A 24,510-nucleotide genomic window follows, 5' to 3' on the forward strand; every position below is an offset into this window, starting at 1 on the left:
TCCTCCCACGTTTGTGAATGTAGGAAGCGCTCAATTTCATAATCGCTTCGGCATTACAGTACTGTACTCCCCAAACGGGCCGTGTCGTGTTGCGTTCAGTACTGCAAATATTCAACGCAGCCGCAAGAGAGCGCCGTTAACAACTTTTACTTAGCATGAACCAAAATTCAATAGCACTATGCATTGGTGCAAATTTTTCCTGAGGGCCACATAACTTTTCCCTTCTGTGATGGGGGGCCGTTGTCAGTTTGTAACAGAAAAAGTGTGACGATCGTAGGGAGCTTAAAAAATGTTTTCCAGAAAGCCACACGTAACCAAATAATCCTTACCAGGTTCTTTACAGAAAAAAGTCAGTCTGAGTTCTTCACATAAAAAACAGGAAATAAATAACACTATTTATGAAATAAATAATAACTCTGGGTTCTTCATAGAAAAATGCCACGGAACGTTAACTTTCTGTTGTGCCATGCACAATCTTAACAGATAAAAGTTGAGCTCAGTTGTCAGTTGAGCAGAATCTATCTGACACTTATGAGCAGTCTTTTAAAGTTGTTGTGTTCCTTCCTTATAATCCTTTTGTAGGTTCCAGTAGGCTTGTAGACACCACTGTTTGCAGTTCTCTCTTCAACTTCCCTGTGAAAACCACAAAGGAAGCGGTTGAGAAAGTGAACTCAGTGATACAGCACCTACACAGCCCAATACATTTCATTGCCAGTATGGCTGTAAAGATGGATTTTTTTCCCAGTAGATTTTATTAGGATTATATTTGTTTCTGCTCGGAATGACTCATTCAAGTCAGAAAAGTGAGCTTACCTATGTATGTTCATAAGTGTTTAATATCAGGTTCCATTCTAGTTACAGCCAGTCTCAAGCACTGATTTGGATTGGATTGGATTTGCCTTTATTAGTCTTTATTAGTCTGATGCAAATGTTCATCTGTCAATCTTGATGTCATCGGAGATTTCAGCAGTTTCATGTGAGAAAAGCTTTTCTCGCAGACATATGTGCTGCCAAAAACTGTGGACATTTTCATTGCGTGTTTTTTGATGTTTGGATATGTGTCGTTTGGGAGGGCGGCATAGAAGTCAATGAGACTGTTGGGCTTGAATGCGTCTTTCAGAACATCACAGTTCTGTAACTCAGGTCCAACTTCTTCATGGTTTGGTACACTTGGTCAAGAATATCCTCTCCCGTTGTAGTCCCTTTGAGACTTTGGGAGGGCTGGCAGCTCCTCGCATATCTCAAAGTTTACGCTAACTCCACGAATAAAAATGAGCAGTTGCGCTGTGTCTTGCACGTCCGTGCTCTCATCCAGTGCTAATGAAAAAAAAAGCCAAATTCTTTCGTCTTCTGCTGCAGCTGGTCATATATATTAATCCCGATTTCTTCACCGCGTCTGGTGATTGTACTCGCCGACAGATTTACGGCATTATATGCATCTTTCTTCTCGGGACACAACTCCTCCGCGACACCATCCATACATTTCTTCACAAACGCTCCCTCCGTGAAAGGCTTACCGCTGCCGTTTAGCAACCCTCTTCAGCTGAGCTTGGCGTACAAAAATGTATTCTGCTGAGATAGTCGTCCACTTTTTCGCTTTGAGAGTTTGTCTGCTCGTATTTGGCCTCGCAAGCTATCGTACTTCAGGGATTCATAGTGTCGGCGAAGATTGTATTCTATGAATACCGCCACCGCCTCTTGACAGATGAGACAAACATCCTTTTCTTTGCATTGAACATAAAAATAATCGTTTGTCCAGTGCAGGTTAAATACCCTGCATTCTGAATCAATTTTTCTCTTACCTAACCTTTTCGCCATTATTCCGTTCTCTCTTTGACAAAAGAAAACGGGCCTGGGAGCAAATAGACGCCAAACTGAGCGCACCTGAATGTACCACCGGACTCCCTTCCACTTCTTCATACGTCACTTTCTTGTGTTGCTTCGCATTGTGACTCCTTTGTGACTCCATTGATTCCTTTAGCGTTCTATTGTGAGCAGGCGTGTTTGTATTGTTCAATTACGATTATAAACAACATGCATTGATTACATTGATTAAAATAGGAACATATAATGATCGAAAACCGACCTTTGACTTGTAAAAGAATTTTTTATTTCTCTGGAGGCCAAATAGAAAAAACATCTGATAGCACCTCTGGTATTGTTCAGGGGGCCGGGCCAAATGTGCTGACGGGTACGTCCCGCGGGCTGTAGTTTGGTGACCACTGCAGTACGTGATGCAGAGACTTCCTCAGTTTCCAAGAAAAGCAAAAAAAAAAAAAAAAAAAAAAAAAAAAAAACTACAGCATCGTTGCAATTACGGAGAAAAAAATCTCAGGCATCAATAAATGTTGTTTTGGTCGCAAACATACTTAAAACATTTTTCTTAAATTCTGCACTTAATGTTTCACACTCGACCTGGACTGACCTTGAGCACTCGACCCGAAATAATATTTTTGACTGCTGAGGATCTAGTTAAAAATCCCTGGAGAATAGTATCCCCCCTCCAGCGCGCTGCCGTGCTCTACACAATACTCCCGGACCACCAACAGGCAGATAAAAAAGCTCTCAGCTGTTTGTAACTATGGTGGTCCGTCTCTGAGGCCAGATTGACCAGAACATTTGTGTGTGCGGTGAACACATTCAGCTTGCCATGCAACTGCAATGCATCGGCTGTGCTAATTAAAGGAGAACAGGGAGATCCAAACATCTTGTCAAGGTTTTTGTCATACATCACTGATACAGACCAAACAGTGAAATGCCATTAAAGTTAAGCACAGTGAAGATCCAGTTATTTCCTGTTGCAGCAAGACTATTTGATAAAAAATGTCAACATCTGCATATCCCAAATGTGTGCTTAGAAACTTTTCCATCCATCTTCCATACTCCTAAGCGTCATGGATGCGTTGGAACCCGTCCCAGCTAATTTGATGTGTAATGCAGATAGGAGCATGACTTGGTCTGGTTGCTCGTCAATAACATGCAATCGAATACCCCGAACGGGGATGAAAAACCCCAATTACTTAGAGGAACAAACAAACAAAAACAATAACAAGAGCACAATGATTCAAAGCCAAATAACAGAGCTCCAAGCCCAAAAAAGAACACTACGAACCAAACAAAACAAAACAACAAAACAAAAAGACTATAAAGGCCCTTCTTAACTTTTCTACAACATTTTTGAACAATTCCTAATAACTTCTATGGCAAGGTTGTCAAATAAATTTTAGTTAGTTACAGTTTCCTCTTGGGGGCCATTATGAGTTTGTGGAGGCCATTAGAAAATTAATCAATAACTAGTTGTGTTACTGTTGTTTAGATTAGATTAGATTAGATTAGATTAGATTAGATTAGATTAGATTAGCCTTTATTAGTCTCACACTGGAAACATTTACATTACACAGCAGCAACTGATGAAAGGAAGAGGGAAGGAAAATAATTAGAAAAAATTACAGGAGCTGCTGAAAAGGCAGCCACTCTTGCAGCACCATCTTGAAGTCAAAAGAACAACAAAACAAAATAACAAATAATATGACAACACAAAGACACAAACAGGCATTCAATTCACACTTTCTGCACCGTTTTTTGTTGTATGAAGCAGTTCTAGATGAAAGAAGAGCGAATCAAAGCGGATTACTAGCATATTTGTGCTGCCAAAAAGGCACAACCGCTCAGCAGTGTCTTCCTTGATGAATGTAGTGGCCAACCATTCTGAAAAACAATCCACAACCAGTCCACTCAACACAAAACAACACAAAGTGGCAAAAGAAAACAAAAAGACGACACAAAAACAACAACAAAAAAATCAAAGCTCATGAGAGCAGTTGCCGATGGCTGCCCACTTGGGCGCCATCTTTGACTTTTACATGGGACAATTCGAAATTTTGTTTCGGAATTCAGCAAGCATCATGGAATTTCCCAAGTTTAATTTGCTTTAAAGGCCCAAATAAAAATGATATTGGGGGCCTGATTTTGCCCCCTGGCCTTTACTTTGCCACGTGTTATATGCAGTGATGTGACCGATTGTGCCGAGGCTCTGAGGCGTGTGCCAAGTAAATATGTCAAACCATTTGCGAAGCGCGGTTCGAGGCGTGGGTCGATTTCGCTGAAGGCATTCTCATTTTTATCTCAGAAGTCTGACTTAGTTTTGAAGACGCTTCTAAATGAAATGTATTATTATTATTATCATTATTATATTATTATTATTATTATTAGTTGTAGTAGTAGTAGTATAGTAGTAGTAGTAATAGTAGTAATAATAGTAGTAGTAGTATTGCCTCATTTCCCCATCACTTGTTCGATGGAGTCGAACTTTTCACAAGGTTTGTGTCTTGCTACATCAGGCATCGATGTAACAGGGCCTTTCAGAATAATAACTTGAAACAGTCCACTGTTGCTGCTTTGATACTTCAGGACATAGTCCACCTGTTTATCCTGAATATTTCATACACATGAAATTATCAACACAATCAGCTATTTACAGCTTTACACGAGGACCTTATGAGCAGATTTTGATTGAAATGCAACGAGTTTATTGCATAATTCGCGAAGAGTTGACCTCACAGCCCGTTTAAAACCCTGCTTGCCCCATCTTTCCGCGCATGCGCAATGAGGCAGTTTGCAACGCGCTGCTGGAGTGGAAAGCGAGCGCACGCCTTTGGAACCAGAGCCGCTACGCGCCTGCGGCTGCAATCGGGCCAGCGGTGAGCTCCCCGGTCGGTAGTCCGCTGGTTTGTTGCCCGCAATGCTCTTCGAACTGGGCCTCGTTTTTTCCTCGGGGGAATAAATAATTTGCGCCACGACGGCGGCGTGAACCTGGTCAATCGTTCCTCGAGACGTTGAACCTTCTCTTCGGATTCAAACTGCATTCGGTGGTCACGTAGGTGAGTAAAGCTGTTCGAATTCTAAACGACGCTAAATGTAAAAAAATGTCGAACTGTAATTCAATTTGACGAGTCGTAATTTCTTACGCTGGACTGATGTTGCAGACGCTGTTATTTTGTCATTGTTTTTAATATCATTGAAGGTAAAAACACGTACCTCTCACTTGTTCATCCCTGTCTTGCGCGTGACGTGACCAGCACGAAGGTTTTCGATTATTTTTGCAGGCGACAATTGACTGCGGCGTGTTAAGTTTGCACGCTTTCTAATACACTTTTGCTCATTGGAGTCAACCGTGTAACGTTTATTGAGCTGTATTGGGGTCGTAAATTTGTTTGCATTGGGGTGGAGTTGGAAAAATGAACTTGCCTTATCAGAATCAGATCACAATCAGTATCATCTTTATTGGCAAGTATGTACAACACACAAGCAATTTGTCTCCAGGAGAACACGCTGCACTTGTATCATCACAAAAACACATGACAAATAGGTATGAATGACACTAATATGGATGCATGGCATGAGGAGAAAGGAGCGTCAGCGCAGACTGCCGATGCTGGAACTGTCGCGGCTTGGAATTGAAGCAGATTTACACAAGTATATTATGTTTTTAAATGTTACAATTTATTGTAAGGAGAATGCCGAATCTTCCATGAGGTTTGCTTGGAGAACAATAGGAACATTGCAAAATCACTTGTGAAGAAAATCTACTGTTATGTAACTGCTGTATTCGATTAAATCTCATTTTATCCCCTTCATGTCACACATAACGAGCAAAAGAAGGATGTGTGTTCTAAAATGGCCAGTGGGGACTCACTTGGTTCACATGTTTACGACTCCCAAGAGGAAAATGCAATGAGGAAGCAAATGGATTTGATTAAAGCCTTTTTTTAAAACATCAGTTTCCTCATAAATGTGGTTAAACTGCTGCATAGGACATCCTAATGTAAGTCTTTTGAGCAGATTTCAAACAGATTATGCGTGTGCATCTTCAAGGTCATAATCTTCTTCTTTTCCTTTCGGCTTTTCCCTTCAGGGGTCGCCACAGCGAATCAATGTCCTCCATCTATTCCAGTTTTGTGCATCCTGTTCTCTCACACCAGCTACCTTCATGTCCTCTTTGACAACATTCATAAACATCTTCTTCGGTTTTCCTCTCGATCTCCTGCCTGGCAGTTCAAGGCTCAGCATCCTTCTCCCGATATAGTCACTCTCTCTCCTCTGGACATGTCCAAACCATCTCAGTCTGGACTCTCTGACTTTCTCTCCAAAGCCTCTAATATAAGTTGTCCATCTAATGTACTCATTCCTGACCCTATCCAACCTGGTCACTCCCAAAGAAAACCTCAACATCTTCAGCTCTGCTACCTCCAGCTCTGCTTCCTGTCTTTTCTCCTGTCTCCAGTCCAAACATCATGGCTGGTCTCACCACTGTTCTATACACTTTTCCTTTCATCCTAGCTGAAACCCTTCTATCACACATCCCACCTGACATTTTTCTCCAGCCGCTCCAGCCTGCCTGGACACGCTTCTTCACCTCTTTTCCACACTCTCCATTGCTCTGGACAGTTGACCCCAAGTACTTAAAATCCTCCACCTTCTTTATCTCTTCTCCCTGTAGCCACTCTTGCACTTGGATCCCTCTCATTCACACACATATATTCTGTCTTACTGCAACTGATCTTCATTCCTCTCATTTCCAGGGCATATCTCCACATCTCTAGTTTCTCCGCCACCTGTTCCCTGTTCTCACCACAGATCACAATGTCATCTGCAAACATCATGGTCCAAGGAGATTCTTCTCTAACATCATCTGTCAGCCTGTCCATCACCATAGCAAACAAGAAGGGGCTCAGAGCTGACCTCTGGTGGAGTCCCACCTCCACTTTGAATTCCTCAGTCACACCGACAGCACACCTCACAACTGTCTTGCAGTCATGATACATGTCTTGCACCGCTCTGACATACTTTTCTGTCACTCCAGACTTCCTCATGCAATACCACAACTCTTCTCTGGGCACCCTGTCATACGCTTTCTCCAGATGTACAAAGACACAATGCAATTCCTTCTGACCTTCTCTGTACTTCTCTATCAGCATTCTTAAAGCAAACATTGCATTTGTCGTACTATTTTTTGGCATGAAGCCATACTGCTGCTCACAAATGTTCACTTCTGCTCTTAGTCTAGCTTCAACTACTCTTTCTCATAGTTTCATTGTATGGCTCATCAACTTTATTCCTCCGTAGTTAGTACAACAAGTTCTGCACATCTCCCTTGTTCTCAAAAATGGGCACAAGTACACTTCGTCTCCATTCTTCAGGCATCTGTTCACCATTTAAGATCTTGTTGAATACCCCAGTCAGGAACACCACCGCCGCCTTTCCAAGACACTTCCATACCTCGATTGGTAAATCATTAGGCCCGAGTGCCTTTCCCGCATTCATCCTCTTCAGCGCCCTCCTCACTTCATCCTTGCTAATGTTTGCTGTGTCTTGGTCCACAACAGTCACGTCTTCTACTCTTTGTTCCTTCACATTTTCCTCATTCATTAATTCTTCAAAGTACTCTTTCCATCTTGCCATCACACTACCGGCAACTGTTAATACATTGCCATCTCTATCCTTAATCACCCGAACCTGCTGCAGGTCCTTACCATCTTTGTCTCTCTGTCTCGCCAGCCTGTAAAGATCAGCCTCACCTTCCTTGCTGTCCAGTCGAGCATACAAGTCATCATAGGCCTCTTGTTTGGCCCTTGGCACCTTTACTTTTACCGTGCGCCGCATCTCCTTGTACTGCTGTCTACTCCCGTCCATCCTCTCAGTGTCCTACTTCTTCTTTGCTCACCTCTTTCTCTGTATACACTCCTGCACCTCCCCATTCCACCACCAAGTCTCCTTATCTACCTTTCTTCCACTCGATACACCAAGTACTTTCTGACCTGTGTCTCTGTTTATGTTCGCTGTAGTTTGCCAGTCATCTGGAAGGACCTCATGCCCACCCAGTGCTTGTCTGCATGGCAGGCAGATTGACCACTCCAAATTGTCCCTATGTGTGAGAGTAACTGTTGTACATCTTTGTGTGCCCTGCGATTGGCTGGCAACCAATTCAGGGTGTCCCCCGCCTCGTGCCCGAAGACAGCTGAGATAGGCTCCAGCACCCCCCGCGACCCTAATGAGGAATTAGTGGTACAGAAAATGGATGGGTGATTGAAACGAGCAACACTTGTGCAGGTGCAGGCGGGGCCGACAGCGCCACCAGTTGGTCGCCAACCAGAACGTGACAGTAGCATCCATTGACGAAAGGGGATTGTCTCACATAAATCGGCTTCGATTACAAGCACATTTGATTTTAAACGTCACGCTTTTAACAAGATCTGTCCTGTAAATTGTGACTTCTCCTAAAGATGCATATGCGAGGTGGAGGCATCGCTGCTTACCTGCACGCTGCAGTGGGGGAATTTATAGAGCAGCCGGGTCAAAAAAAAAAAACCTGAAACTTTTTTACCCATGAACTCCAGAAACATCTTTAATTATTCCAGTGTGTGACTACCATCAGCAAAGGGGCAGTGCTGAGACGGGAAGGGCTGGTGTGACGTTATTAGGTCCCAGTTTGTCTCATGGTTTTTTTTCATTTTCACCCACATTGAAACATATTCAAAAACTGATCTGTGTTGAACAACATATTTTGTGACATTTTTTGCATGTTTTTTTTCTCAACTCAGTCTCAAATGGTTGTTTCCTCTTTTAGGGCCCGCTTTCCTTTCAGATATGATAGTTTCCATTGCAACTGTGTGACTGTATATATATTTTTTGCATTTAGAGCAAGAGCTCTGGGCTGCTCAATTGTAAACGCACAGTGGACAGTTACTGGAAATGACAGAAAGAAAAGGTAAAATCTTCACTCAGTGATCAAATCTAGTCCTGTTTCCCACATTTGTGTGAGAAATGTGTGAATAGATCGACAAAATTGCCTTTCCATTCTTTTGAAAGACAAGGTGATGGAAATGTAACATTGAACCAAAGCACGATGAGCCATCTGCCAGTAAAGGTTACTCTAATTTTGTCCAAATGTTGCCTGACGGCTCCTTGGGTTTCAACTCAATTTATTTTGGCGGAATTTATTTATTTATTTAAAAGGAAATCAGCGTCAGAGAACCGATTGTGTTTTGGGCTTTTGAGGAACCACTGTTCCAAAAAAAAGCCCCTGATCCGTACCTGACCACAAACGACCTCCTTCAACGACAGTATCTCTTTTCTGCAGTTTTTTTTTACTTCCGGACATCTGCTTGTTTCTCCACCACGCCCATTTCCTTCGCAGAAATTGACACACTGCAGCGAATTCTGATTAAAAGGCCGTTACAGAGATAGCTCTTTGCCACATCTTCTGGCTATAGAAATTGACTGCAAATGCAGGCAAGAATTTGGATCCTTTTTTTGGTGTCATGTGTTGAGCTGACATGACAAGGACATACGAGAAAATGAATAAATCCCAGAATGCGGCGAGAAGTAAGCTCTCTCTCTCTGTGCGTGTGTGTGTGTGCGTGTGTGTGTGTGTGTGTGTGTGTGTGTGTGTGTGTGTGTCAATGTGTGTCTGTGTGGGGTTTAACCTTAATCTTGATGCAGATGAATATTCGAAGGGCTGGATTACTGTGGGAAAAATAACAAACACAAAATATTGGGACTGACATTGAAATCAGGATGATGAAAAGGATTATTTGTTGTTTGCAAAAAAATGAGAATGGTGCCCGTTCACCTTGATCTTGAAGGGAAGGGAAAAAAAACTGTAAATATTTTTTTATGCAGCGGGAGATTGGAACGGATTAATGACATGTCCCTTCATTTCATTGAGGAAAGATGCTTTGAGATGGATGAGAAAGTTAATGAGTAAAAAAACTCAAATAGGAATGTCAAGACAAACCAGGAAACTATTTGCAGAAATATGCTGTCACTTCATGTATGGATATACAGTAAAGTCTCGTTATATCGATAGCGGATATATCGATAGTCCCGGTTATATCGATACTATTTCTATGCACGCACGGAGAAAATTACATGCAAACAGGGTCGGATATATCGATAGTCCCGGTTATATCGATATTTTTTCGGACTCCCTTGAATATCGATATAACGAGACTTTACTGTAATAAATGTATCAGCGTATATGGGGCGGCCCGGTAGTCGAGTGCTTAGGACGGTGGCTTCACAGTGCAGAGGTCGCCGATTCGCGTCCCGCTCCGGCCTCCCTGTGTGGAGTTTGCATGTTCTCCCTGGGCCCGCATGGGTCCTCCAGTTTCCTCCCACATTGCAAAAACATGCATGGCAGGCTGATTGAACACTCCAAATTGTCCCTACGCGTGAGTGAGTAATGAGGAATAGGCGGTACAGAAAACGGATGGATGTATCAGCGTATATGTGTTGAAATTGAATTAAATTGCTTATACGAAAAGAGTCAGACGCATTCTTTTGTTGCGATGAATTCCCTTTGTTGTTACATGGTAATGTTTGTGGTTCATAATCTGATATTATATCGCAGTAAATTATCATTCTTTTTTTTCTGATTTCAGCATGGTGCCTTAGGCTTCTACCAGTTCTATTCTTATTCATCTCATGTTTCACATACTACTGTTCCTATGCCATAGTTCAGAGGTAAAGATGTACACAGACACGCATGCACACACACACGCACGTGCTTTGTCTTTTGTCATTGCTCCGGTATTACGGTCACTTAACACCAAAAAATGCGCTCTGTACTTAAAAAAAGCTCTCAAGGACTGCAAAGTGCTGAGGTCCCATGAGTAAAGTAGTCCAAGCCGACTACTGATCCTCGCTGCTGGTCAATTAGCGTCTCATTCAGACATACTTTGCACTTTTTGAAGCTTCAGGACCCAGTTAATGTCTGGAACAATTTATTTTTTGTTCTTTTTAAATGTCTGCAGCAGCAGTTTTCAGTTGTATGCCAGTGGTGGTAATTGTCTTTGTGTCTGTCTTTTCACAGTTATGCCGGCACCAGCAAGTCTGTCAAGAGCAGCAACTCTTTGTGTGCTGGCTGGCTGACGCAGAAGAAGTGGGAGACCCTCAACTTGAAGTGCGTCACGACATGTCTGCTTAAGAAATTCACACATTGTTTGTGACCAAATTTCAAAAGCATGCATCGGCTTTCTTAATACTCATATCATGGAAAACATGGCAACAGTTAGCATCAATAATGACAGTTTTCCAAACTTTGAAGCGACAGGAAGTTTGAGACCAACGAGCATCACATGGTGACAACAATAATAGGACAATACTCACATGCATACAGTATATTCCTTATCCTCAACGCAAATTACTTTGATGCCGTTCAGTATTCCAGAAAGTGAATTGGGCTGAGTAAAAGTTTTATTTTTATTTTTACCTGCATGACTGGAGCAGCACAATGAATTCGATTATTATTGAAATATGAAATTAAATATTATTTAATGCTGCGGGGGAAGTTGGAACAGATTCGCGAATCGCGGCCCCAGTTTGCAAGTAGTCCCGGCCAGCCGTAGGTCCCTAGTGGACAGCCAGACCTTCTGGCCCACCTGGTAAGCCGGCGCGGGACGGCGACGGTGATCCGCAACCTTCTGGTTCCGGGCCGCCGTGCGCGACAGGGCTGCCCTGGTCTCCCTCCATATGCGATGGGCCCGCCGAAGATGGTGTTGAATCGACGGGACCTCCACCTCCCCTTCCTGTGTGGGAAAGAGCGGCGGCTGGTAGCCATAGGCCGACATGAATGGCGACCGACCTGTGGCTGAGGAGACCAGGGTGTTGTGGGCATATTCCACCCACGGGAGATGGATGGACCAGGCCGAAGGACGATGGAGGCAAACGCAGCGCAGGGCCGCCTCCAGGTCCTGGTTCTTCCTCTCAGTCTGGCCGTTGGACTGTGGGTGGTAACCGGAAGACAGGCTGGCCGACGCCCCCATGGACCTGCAGAAAAGCTTCCAGACCCGGGACACGAAATGGGGCCTCGGTCCGACACGATATCAATGGGTATCCCGTGGAGACGGACGACGTGGTTGACCAAAAGTGTTGCCGTCTCGATAGCGGACGGCAACTTGGTCAACGGCACGAAGTGGGCCGATTTGGAAAATCGTTCCACTATTCTGAGGATGACCGTCTTACCACGGGATGGGGGGAGACCGGTGATGAAGTCCAATGATATGTGGGACCAAGGTAGGGGGCGGAGCAGTCCTGCCGGGGGCTGATGGGAAGCGTTGCCACAGGCGCACGACGGGCAGGCCTTAACGAAGTCTGCTACGTCGTCACGGAGCCGCGGCCACCAGAATCGCTGACAGACGAGGTGCTCGGTGCGGCTCACCCCGGGGTGACAAGCCACCTTGGAGGTGTGCCCCCACTGCAGCACCTCCGAACGCAGCGACTGGGGAACGAACAGTTTGCCTGTGGGGCAGTTATCGGGAGCCGAGGTACCTCTTAATGCCTCCAGGACCCTCCGTTCTACTTCCCACTGGAGCGCCCCCACGATCTGGCGGCCGGGCAGGATGGGAACACTGTGAACGGCTCTTTCGCCCCTTTGAGCCAGTGCTTCCATTCCTGAAAAGCCAACACGACGGTGAGCAGCTCCCGGTTGCCCATGTCGTAGTTGGCCTGTGCGGGGCTGAGGCGGCGGGAGAAGAAGGCGCAGGGGTGGAGCTCCTGGTCGACTGAGGAGCGCTGGGAGAGTACCGCCCCAACGCCCGAATCCGAGGCATCAACCGTCACAATGAATGAGGCGTTCGGATCCGGGTGACGGAGAACTGGGGGGTGAGTGAATGCCCGTTTAAGCAGGCGGAATGCGGCGTCCGCCTCTTCCGTCCACCTAAACGGGGTCTTAGTGGAGTTGAGTTGGGTGAGCGGAAGGGCCTTCCGGCAGTAGTCACGGATGAAGCGGCGGTAGAAATTGGCGAAGCCCAGGAAGCATTGTAGCTGCTTGTGAGAGGTGGGCGTGGGCCATTCTACCACCACCCCGTCGGATCCCCGCCGGCGGCTCGGAGTTCGTCGGGGCAGCACGCTCCCTGGTCCTCTCCCGCATGCGGTTGTCCAGCTGCAGCGTGAGGGAGCTCAGCTCGCGAAGGCTGGAGCATTCGTTGCAGGTGGCCAGTTTGTCTTTCAGCGCCGCATTGAGCCCGCGCCAAAACATCCCGTAGGGCGCAGTCGTCGTACCCGCTGGCGGTGGCCAAGACACGGAAGGCGATGGAATATTCCGCCGCCGATCGGGTCCCCTGGTGTCAGATCCACAGCTGGCCTTCTGCTTCCCTCCCACTCACCGGGTGATGGAACACCTGCCGTAGCTCTGCGATGAACGCCCATGCGGCTCCCGGGGTAGCAAGCAGGCTGGTAACGTACAACACTTTTGCCGCGTCGGTGGTGTGGTTGTTGGTCGAACACTATGGAGCACTGCAGCAGGAATTGCGCACAGCGTCCGGGCTCCTTTCCGTAACGGGCGGGGTGTTGGGCTCGCGGCTCATAGTTTGGCACGGGGCGGCCACCGAGGCGGAGGCGCCACTGGTCTCAAGTCTCTCTACCCGTTGAGCCAATCGAATGATGTCGTGGCGAACCTCCGCGAGGGCCGGCACCAATTGACCGAGCTGCTCCGCCTGCTAAGCGAGGACGGAGAAGATACGGTTACTGTCTGCGGGATTCATGGTGGTCGGAAGATTCTGTCACGTTCTGACAACGACAGTGGCAGCTGGCGAGTGGGAACGTAGGGAGTGGTAGTGGATCGCCAAGCAGGTGACAGAGGCGTTGGTGCAGGCAGAAGATTTATTAACAGAAAGCGCGGGTCCAAGATGATACGGACCTGGTAAAAGGTTTGCAAAACAAAAGTGACAAAAACAGCAAGGCTAGTGGGCGGGTGGCGGCAATCCACCCAACCACACTAACTAACAAAATAAAAGGCACACAAGGGTGCAAAACAGCATACGATGCAGTGCATACAAACAGACGCGATCATGGCTAGACAATTCTCGGGCCACGTACTGAATTAAAGTTCAAGGTACGGGCCAGGCGCGAGACGACGTATCTTCCGACGCTAGGTAAGTGCCAGCGTCGGGTTTAAATGTCCACCAGTCGGTGATGAGGGAATTGACAGCAGCTGGGGGACATCAGGAGCGGAGGCCCCGCCCCGCTGTCAACTCGCTCATGACAGTGTGTAGTCACAGAATGAATTCAGCTGATATCTCAAGTCACCACTAGAGATGGATGTACAGTATAAATAGATCGGCTGAGCATGGATTATTTTTTCAGGTGTGTGTAAAATGTCATTATCCTGACTGAATGAATCTGTTTAAGTGAGCTTAAGCTTAGTAATTATTACCGATACCTTTTCCAAATAGTATTGTTTCCTTTCCAAATGTGATCACATATTTGTAATTCTTCATCTCTGGACTTTGACCTCTTAAAACCTCTTAAAAAAAAACCTCTTAAAAGATAAATGTAGTGTGTATGAAGTCCACCAGTTTATCTTGGTTGTAAATTGCTGTGACGTTATTTCCGTTTAAACCGCTCCAACTTCGACGGAGAAGTGGCTGGCGCATTAAGGTATGAAAATGTGTCACCACAGTGAGTCATAAACAGCTCGAGTCCAACGCTGGTGAACAATTTTATGCAAAATACTAACCACTGCTGCAGAAGCTCTGAAAACGTTTTCTTTTCTCTTTCCTCCGACGAAGTGTGGGATGTAATGAGGGACATAACAATTCAAATGGCACGTCTGGTCTGCTAAGAGCATGTTTGTTTCACCTTTGTAATAGATACCAGAAGAACATTGGCAAGTTAAAGTGTTACCAAAGCTAAGCATTAGTTTCTTAAAAGGCCGGAATGTGTTTACTGGCAGCATTGTTTGCATTGTCGATTGTGTGTTTTGTCTTCAGAAAACAGCTTAAAAAAATCATTTTCTGCCACATTCATAGTCTTCTGTCATGATCTTTTAATGCGAGTCATGTGTAACCACCATTCTTTGTGTCCCCCCAACAGCATTAGCCGACGGACGCAGCTCTTTCTAAAACTGGATGATTTCTTCTGGCGAGAACATCTGTCAATGTTGCCGCTGCCTTATGGTATCAAGGGCAGTGGTGTGTGGATATGATTATCTGCTATTTTTATCATTTTATTTTTCAAACTATTTTTCAAACCATTCTTTTCCTCTCGGGCCAGGGGGTGTACAGTTTTATGATTTTCAAATTTTATGTATGTATGTATGTATGTATGTGTGTGTGTGTGTGTGTGTGTGTGTGTGTGTGTGTGTGTGTGTGTGTGTGTGTGCATGCGTGCATGTGTATGTATGTAGGTATGTATATATGTATGTATGTATACGTAGGTATGTATGTATTTATTTATATGGATGTACAGTGGTACCTCGGTTCTCAAACATAATTCGTTCCAGGACCCTGTTCGAAAAGCGATTTTTTTCGAACACCGAAACCACCTCTTTGCTCCTGTCACTTGCGAATTGACAGCGTGGGGGGGATCGGCGGGGAGGCGGGGAAGCGGGACTGCCTCTCCCGGCCGCCCTCCACCAACTGTCAATTCTCTAATCACGGACACGGGGCATTTATACGGTTCGCGATCACCTCGCCAATGCCGGATGATGATTGACTCAACTCGCCACCGTACCTGGACTCTTCCTGGTCCGAGGTATTTTCCCTGCGTCACGTAAATGTATGTCATCTTCTGGGATTGCATCATTTTGCGCCCTCGTGTGCCAAACGAACGTTCGTTTGGCAATTTGCGAGAGGATTTAACAAACATTATGTGTCATAATTTTTCGCGACTTCGAACGTTCGTTTGGCAATTTGCATACTCGGCACCGGCAGCCAATCAGAAGCCTGCTTCGGAATACACCCTGACTCAAAAGTGTACTTCAGAGTTTTGAAACCCGCTGAGAAAGTGGAGTCCTCGTAGTGTTAAGCAGGCAACACAACGTTGCACGCCCGCACGCGACAACAGTTGGTCACGGAAAGAGCAATACACCCATGCGCCGCTCAGCTCACCTCCTCGTGTGCATCGTATTGGTGTTCGAACACCGATTGCTGTTCGAACACCGAAGCAAGAATATCTCGAATATTTTGTTTGAACACCGATTTGTTCATCTTTGTTCATCGGTGTTCGAACAGTGAGGCGTTCCTCGAACCGAGGTACCACTGTATTTATTATTATTATCATTATTTATTATACATATTGTTATTACTATTGTCATTTGTATACTTAATATTTGTATTTTTATCATTGATATAATAATAATAATAATAATAATAATAATAATAATAATAATAATAATAATAATAATAATAATAATAATAATAATAATAATTATTATTATTATTATTAATATTAATAATATTATTAGTTTTTGCATCAAATCACCTACTTGGATGTTTGTAGAGTTCCATGGCCCAATGGATTAACTACTCCGACAGGGCCATTGATGGCCCCAGTTGTCTCCACCGCTGTTTTATTCCATATGTCTGCTCTATTCACTTTCTGACGTTTGTCTCATTTTAAACTGCTACCGTTTTCTTGATTCCACCCAGAACTGCAGCTGCTGAAAGTTCTTGCGGTAACAACCAATCATCAAATGCCGGCCAACATAGACAAGTATGTGTGTCACGGCTCACTGGCAATCAGTTTAAATAATGGTTTTGAATTAGGTTTCATCAACATGGATGAACAACGTGCGTTGTAATTCTTTCTTTCAGCCTGGAATGCAGAACCTGTGTTGTCATAGGCAATAGCTTTGCCATCAAAAACACATCCTTAGGAGGCATCATTGACAAATACGATGTGGTCATTCGGTAAGAATAAATAAATTCTATTTATTGTCAGATTACGGTTTTCATTTCACACACCATTTTGCCAATCAGAAAGCCTTTGAGAAATGTCAAGCTAGCTTTCTTGATGGGAAACAGAAGAAAATGTTGCCACGGCAGGCATGAAAGCGCAATTCTGACTTGAATGTTTGGAGCAGACACACAAACGCACACACACACACACACACACACACACACACACACACACACACACACACACACACACACACACACACACACACACACACACACACACACACACACACACACACACACACACACACACACACACACACACACACATTCCTGTTTCAAATGTTTTGTGAGGTCCGAATAACTCCAGAAAGGATTGAGGACCACCGTTGCTGATAAATTGAGAGAAAAACTAATGTTACATTTGAACACTAAATGTCACCACATTTCCCACTTCAACTTCTTGAAAAGCAAAGATATAAAAAGTGGACTTGAAACTGAAATAACAGCAGGAAACCAAATTCACCCCTGTGGTGAAAATATAGTTTTACTTTTTGTGGTATAGACTTTTTCCTCTCATGAACCACGCACACACACACAAACACACACAGTGAGTAAAAAGTGTGTGTATCCAAGTGAAATGAAAATACACACAGAAAAACGTTTTGGGTGAATTTGTGAGGACCTTTCTGAAACTTTAACAGATGCATATATCGACCCTCTCCAAGCCTTCAGAATGAAAAACTTGTGAGGACCAGCCAAAGGGTCCTCACTTGTCAAAAATGTCCTCACTACGTATGGTACTTACAAGACTAGTCATACAAACACACACACACGAGGAGTTGCTATAAGCCTCTTTCAAACAGCTCAGTTGTTGGCCTGGGTACAATGCATTTTTCTTCCCAACATCAACGTGTCCGGGGTGCCTCGCTATCCTCTCCCTCAGAAATTAATCAGTAGCAGGACATGTCGGTAATTGATGGTCTGAATTTAATGCATGCCTGAGAGCAAATGCCATTGGATATGTGTCATAGAAACACAACTTGAATGTTCCAAAACGCTTAATAAGATTTGAGTGGAACGGATTAGGGCATTTACATGAAAAACGTGTCTCTCCTTACAAAATTTACTTTTAGAGATTTCTTCCACAACATGACAGTCAAAAAAATGTAAATTGTGTCTCTTGGGTGACAAGCCTCTCATTGAGTAAATATTAACTCATTCACTGCCAGACATGTGCAAAAATTTGTCCACTCCAGTGCTAGGGTTTTTGTCAATGTCACTCAAATTGCAAGACCCACAGAATATTGAGTTTTAGGACTACTTAAACATTCAATGCAATGTAAGAAACCTTAGACTCTCTTTTATCTTTCATCAGAAAAAAATGAGTTATTTCCTAAATTATATGGGTCTGGAGTCATATGAGCTTGAAATGAGGGCGGCTGTCCAAAATGTCTTCAAATGACTTCTACGGAGCGTATTTTACAAAGATTCCACCGCATATAGCTATATTTTACGTTTAAGACTCGCACTGAATATTCCGGAAGTCTTGTTTTTGAGTTGGTGAAGAGTCCTCAACCTACGTCACTGAAGGAACGCCTCTGACCAAAAAAAGGACACATTGAAGCAGTCCTTCCATCACGTCAATGCATTTTGCTGTACTTTGGTCTGAAAACTTTGTGCAGGACCAAAAAGAAGAGGGCGACAAAGCTCCATGTAAGGAATTAATCAGCCTGTGGAAACGGGCTGATTAATTCCTTACACGGCTTTGTTTCTGCCTTTTTTGAGTGCGACATTTCCCACCCTTGATGCCTCAAAATGACACGGAATAAATTATTTAATCGATTGCAAACATGTATGCTTTCTTCTTCAGAACTATTTGAATCATAGTCATAACTGGATGAGTAACAAGAAAGCATATTCTCCGAATCTGAAGCCATTGTTTTGATTTTCCAGCAATGCAAGACATATTGACGTGACGTCACGAACTGGGGGCGGGACTGTCTGAAATTGGCCACTTTCGGGTTCATTTTTTTTCAGATTTTGGACACTTTAAGTCATTTTTATTGGTGTTTTGCATTTGACTAAAAATATCATACTGCGGGTTTTGTGTATTTTAAATGCTATAAAACGTTTTTCTGATGTCAGTTAAGAAACAAAAAAGTGAAGTCGGTTGTCCTTTAAAAAAGCGCTAACATGGAAAAAAGGGAAATGCTGCCCCTTGTGGAAGGGGGAAAAAAACTGGCCAGAGGCCATGGCCAGCGCTTTATTAACACCCCAGCAAAAGAAATCAAACCCGAATAAATTTGGGAATGACGCTCTACGTCATATTTTCAATTCCTGAATAAATTCCAGAATGGCAGTGAAAGATTTAAGGGGCTTGTATCTTTCCGACAGAGCAAATAATTTAGACTACAGGATCGTTCTTTGAAGAATACTTTGATTTTGGAAATGGGATGTGATTATCCCTCCAGTTTCTCCTTTTCCAGACTGAATGACGCTCCTGTGAAGGGCTATGAGGATGACGTCGGGAACAAGACCACAATGAGGTTCTTCTACCCCGAATCTGCCTCCTCTAATCCAGACTTGAACAACGAGCCTGGGACACTTTTGGTCTTGGTGCCTTTTAAGCAGCAAGATCTACTGTGGCTTAAAGAGATCCTCTACAACGAGAAGCGGGTACAAGATGTGTGAAAACGTTTTTGCAAGTTGGTGGGTGGTATTGGGCATGGCTCATCTATTTATGTGTGCATGCATTCCAGGTCAGAAAAGGTTTTTGGAAGCCCCCTCCACAAATCTGGTTGGTTGACGTTGGTCAAATCCGAGTCCTGGATCCGCACTTTTTGCACCAGACAGCAGAGAAGCTGCTCCGAATCCCCCTGAACCCCAAGAGTAAAGAGGTGAGGTTCTGCTTTTCAGTTTCGACAGTCAGCGTTGTGTAATTCAGCTTGGCGAAGAGAACAAAACGGGTGCATCCAACCGCAACCTGTTGACAAGCTGAACTTCTGCTCGTCATTGGTGTCGTTTGGTCCATTTTACGTCTGCCACTCGACACTACCAATTACGGCCAAAGATGAGAAAGATCATTTTGATGCAACATAAACTCTTCACCTCTTCAAGTTTGCAGTAGATAAAGGCTGACAGATATATGGCTTGGGATAGAAAGACTAAACAAGAGTCCAAAGGACAACTTAAACTATTTCCAAAAGATGTCGGGTGCCGTTAAGCAATTTAATAGTTAACGAAACAACACTAAACAAAGGGGAAAAAATCATTGATGAAACTTTCTTCATGGAGACTACTAGAGAACATGATGCAACACATTTTAGCTGTGAGCCATTGATCTGTTTTGACTTGAAAACTTGGACCTTTTTTTTCTGTTTGGCTTATGAGCCTGGACTCTGAAACTCTGATTTTTTTCACACTTAATGATTTCTTCTATCTCCTAGGAGATTGTGTGCCTGGCAGTGACACATTTTCTTTTGGTTCTGCCTTGTTAATCCTTTTTTGTTAAAGAATGTGAAGTGCGTTGCCTTGTCAGACTGGGGAGCAAACAAATGGACAGTGTGAGTTTATACAAACTTTAAGGAACGTTGCAGAGAGAAGAAAATGGTGTCGTGCACCGGCGGGAATCTGCAAGGATGCAAATTTTGTCTGGAAGTGGTTAACATTTTGGGGTGTTGACTAACTTTCAGAATGACTTAGGACATATTCAGCAGATTAGCACAAAACTGTGATGTGGTGGGTGTTGGCCAAGGAAGGAAGGAAGGGAGGACATTTTGGGTAGATCAAAAGAAGTGGTTGTTTATGAAGTTTTTGAATATTGTTTTGGTGCGCATCCACGTTAGTCTTGTTTGGCTTGTAGGTCATCCGCTCTGTGAGCGGGAAGCAAATTCTGTTGTATTACCTGTCTTGCTTTCATATCTGATGACTTTCTCCGGCCTATGTTAGTCACAGTTATTATTTTAGATTTGTTTCCCCCTCTAGTTTGGTTTATTTTTGAAGTGAGTCGAAAATGTGTATTATTATTATTATTATTATTATTATTATTATTATTAATAATAATAATAATATGTAAAAAAAATAATAATAATATTACGTTGTATTTACCTTGTGATCGCTCTTTTCGTCAAAACAAAACAAAACCTAAAATCTATTGTTTAGACAGAAAATGACACAACACAACACCTGCATGTTAATTTTTTAAATATTTAAATTGGGCTTTGTGTTTAACAAGTGTGCGTGTGCGTGTGTGTGCGTGTGTGTGTGTGTGTGTGTGTGTGTGTGTGTGTGTGTGTGTGTGTGTGTGTGTGTGTGTGTGTGTGTGTGTGTGTGTGTGTGTGTGTGTGTGTGTGTGTGTGTGTGTGTGATGGTGGTGGTGGGGGGGTGTACGTGTATACACTATGGACAGAAATAAATGCATATTCGGTACATAATGGTAGATAGAAGGGTGAAAGGGGTCGATTCACCCATTTCAGCTGAGTTCAAGTACATTTTGTACGGTCCTTTCATTGAAAGTTGAAAGTTGACCCTGTGGTTCCCGAGATCAATATTTCATAATAGACGCTTGGTTAAAATGTTCAAAACATGTTTTTTCAGTATTACTTGTGTGATCAGTGTTTGGTGGTCAGGTACCAGGTGTTCAAATATGGAGTAGACCACAGCATTCTTACACTCTCTTGCAAACAAAGGGCAGCATGAACAATATTTATTCAGGGTGCAGTGTAAAAAGTTTTCATTGAGAGCAAAAATTGTTTTAACACGCCTTTCAACAACTTCATTTTTGGGCTCTCATGTCACCCTGCGTGACCACACTTTCTGAGAACCACCCATATACTCTCCACTACCACTCCCTTTTCATCTTTTGAAATGCCAACCCTTGTATAAAAACCACATGATCCACACAGTCTGTGTGTTCACACCCCTCTCCCAAAACAGGCTCTGCTCTTTGCTTGCACTGATGTCAGTGTGCAGCCCGCTCCCCGAGCTCCCCAGGCTTGTGTCCAAACTACACAGAGCTCTGGCCCAGGCCATATGAGCCTCATACACACAAAATGTCAGATATTCCACAAGAATCGGATTGAACACACACACACACACACACACACACACGCGCGCGCGCGCGCACACGCGCACACGCACACACCCACACGCACACGCGAACACACACACACACACACACACACACACACACACACACACACACACGCGCACACACACACACACACACACACACACACACACGCGCACACGCACACACCCACACGCACACGCGAACACACACACACGCACACACACACACACGCGCACACACACACACACACACACACACGCGCACACGCACACACCCACACGCGAACACACACACACGCACACACACACACACACACACACACGCGCGCGCGCACACGCGCACACACGCACACAGAACGGGCATAACTCCAAGTTCTGCCGTCTCCCCGTAACAAAAACGTGGACACAAACGTCACTATGGCGAGATCACACCCTTGATGTTCATGGAGCCATTTTTTTATGATTGGCAGAAAACGGCAATATGAATTAATATGAATGAAATGTGCTCAGCGTTTTAACTAATGAACAATTACGTGATCTGTACATTAAAACAGTTGTAGTTTTCCCATTATTTTTTTCTGGAATTTCTTAGATGAAAAGGATAACCGTCTTTCGGTCGCAGGTTGATGTCTGTTGATGTTTTTATTCCGACTGTGCTTTTAAAGGAAACAGGTCCAAATGACGAACTAGTCATGCACCTCACGAATTGTGTTGACTTCTGTCGCCACCTTGTGGCAAAATGCGGTTTTGCAATTACAGCATAATGGAGGCGGTTTTGTACAGATATTCGATTGCAAACGAACGCCAAAGAGCAAATTTCTCATTCAATTAAAAACCTTGTAAATTTGAAATCAACCATCACTATGCCTATTCTCCAAACCTGAAGGGTATTTTCTCTCGATTATCACCACATTTTTTACTTACTTTCTCATTAATTGTTATATCTCGTCCATCATTGCTGAGGTAAACTATATCAGTCAGAATCTTACCATCACAGTTCATCATGCCGGGAGACCCAAAACAACTCATATTTGTGTCTAAAGAACAATCTGTAAACACTTAGAATTTCATATAATAAGTGGCGAGCTTCATTGATTTGAGGATGCTGAATAAGTTTCAAACTAAAATGATGCGTGTTTGCCTCCAGAAAGTTCATCCCACGACGGGAATCCTCGCCGTCTTCGTTGCCCTTAACTACTGCGATGTGGTCCACGTAGCCGGTTTTGGGTATCCAAACTCCAGAAACATCAAGGACCCGGTCCATTACTACGGATATAATACTATGAAATCAATGAAGGTAAGCAATGGCTATTCTGAAAGTGATTTTTGTCCCACCTGTTTAATCCTAAATCTATTTGCCCTTTGTGCAGAACTCTTACCATGATATCAATCATGAAGCTGAAGTCTTAAAAAGAATGGAGGACTCAGGGGCCATCTTATACCTACATCCACATTCATGAGGCATGTATGATGAGGGTACTAAATCAATTTATGCATCCGGTTTTATAACCCATCATGTCATGGTGTGCAGTTCGTGTACACCACTAGTGTCAAAGTTAAGGCCGCGGGCCAAATGCGGCCCGCCACATCATTTTATCCAGCCCGCGAAAGCAAATCAAACTTGCGTGAAATTACATGACGCTCGCTAAAGTCTGAACCCTACTTTCAAATTGGCCCATGTAAACCACAATAACCGGCATTATTTTTCACTTGAAATTTGAAAACTCGTTATTCATTAATTTGTTGTGTGCTCTATATGGAATACGTGGCCCTAGGGGATTAAGCAATGGTAATGGATTCCCCAAATTTTTTACGGCCCCCGAGAAAAAAACATAACTACGATGTGGCCCGTGGCAAAAAATGAGATTGAGACCCTAGGTGCACACCAAGGATGACCTTCCTGTTTTAATAGTAGTATTTTTGTCTGTTGTTATAAATACACAATGTCAAATGATTCACACAGCATTTCATCTGCTCTTGGTTTGGAAATAGGACTTTGAGTGGTGCAGTTAAATTATATTGATTGTTTTTTTAAAGAAATTTTAGTGGTACTGGCACCACTGGATAATACAATAAAAGGAAATAAAACTTGAGTACTTTTTGTATTCAATCAATATGGCCACAAGGTGGCAATCAAACACCTTTGAGCGTATCAACAATTCCACAGGAGAACCTCAACATGAAATCAATTTGACATGATTCATTTTAAAATAAGTACAAATTACGAATGATTAATGATAAAATAAAATCAGTAACCATCAGTGAACGAATATACATGTTGATCCATTTCTAGTATTGGCAGTGATTGACTGGACTCTGGCCTACCAAATGTCAAGACTACAGTGAGACCTCAACTTACAAACACCTTAACTTACAAACTTTTCGTCTTACAAACGTCAAATGTATGAAAATTAAACCTTATAATAAGCACTATTTTCATAATACACACCCACCACGGCTGGCGGAGTGATCTTCGGCGGAAGCACACGACCGAACAGCACCAACAGTCCTTATGGAAGGTGACTCTCCTTCCATAAGCCATCAACGACCATCAAAAAGGTAAATCAAACTTTATTTTACAGCACAGTTTATTTCTTCAAACACAGTCCTCATGCAATACCCTTTGACCTTCGACCTCCAACGCCATTCCATCAAGCCATAAATGACCATCACAAATGTAAATAAAGTGACTCTATGATACAATGCAGTGTATTTCTTTCATTGCAATACAATAGCACATTTATTATACATAGACTAA

General features: G+C 43.6%; 1 protein-coding gene across 5 annotated transcripts; it reads left to right on the plus strand.

Moving 5' to 3' along the window:
- The first annotated feature begins 4,603 nt into the window (after positions 1-4,603).
- st3gal4 (ST3 beta-galactoside alpha-2,3-sialyltransferase 4) lies at positions 4,604-24,021 on the plus strand. Of its 5 annotated transcripts, none has more exons than XM_089013436.1 (11): positions 4,604-4,880; positions 8,699-8,767; positions 10,443-10,524; positions 10,874-10,963; positions 14,875-14,972; positions 16,431-16,494; positions 16,596-16,691; positions 19,154-19,358; positions 19,442-19,579; positions 22,900-23,049; positions 23,123-24,021. In XM_089013436.1, exons 2-11 carry the CDS (start codon positions 8,752-8,754, stop codon positions 23,210-23,212), a joined length of 1,029 nt encoding a protein of 342 aa, XP_088869562.1. In that variant the 5' UTR covers positions 4,604-4,880; positions 8,699-8,751; the 3' UTR covers positions 23,213-24,021. The 5 variants fall into 5 exon arrangements, with proteins under 5 accessions (XP_088869562.1, XP_088869563.1, XP_088869561.1 ...); XM_089013437.1 differs by having other exon boundaries at positions 4,607-4,880; positions 19,169-19,358; XM_089013435.1 differs by lacking the exons at positions 4,604-4,880; positions 8,699-8,767 and adding an exon at positions 9,205-9,384 and having other exon boundaries at positions 14,875-14,957.
- The last annotated feature ends 489 nt before the right edge of the window (positions 24,022-24,510 follow it).

The sequence above is a fragment of the Hippocampus bargibanti genome, linkage group LG14 (genome assembly GCF_051943395.1).
Source record: "Hippocampus bargibanti isolate YZ-2025 linkage group LG14, ASM5194339v1, whole genome shotgun sequence".
Lineage (NCBI taxonomy): Eukaryota > Metazoa > Chordata > Actinopteri > Syngnathiformes > Syngnathidae > Hippocampus > Hippocampus bargibanti.

What these genes read in the sequence shown, in the direction of transcription:
- st3gal4 (XM_089013433.1), top strand. Translation starts at nt 9,336, where the DNA reads ATGACAAGGACATACGAGAAAATGAATAAATCCCAGAATGCGGCGAGA. An exon ending in ATCCCAGAATGCGGCGAGAA is followed by an intron (nt 9,385 to 10,442) that starts GTAAGCTCTCTC and finishes TTCTGATTTCAG; the next exon opens with CATGGTGCCTTAGGCTTCTA. An exon ending in ATACTATGAAATCAATGAAG is followed by an intron (nt 23,050 to 23,122) that starts GTAAGCAATGGC and finishes CCCTTTGTGCAG; the next exon opens with AACTCTTACCATGATATCAA.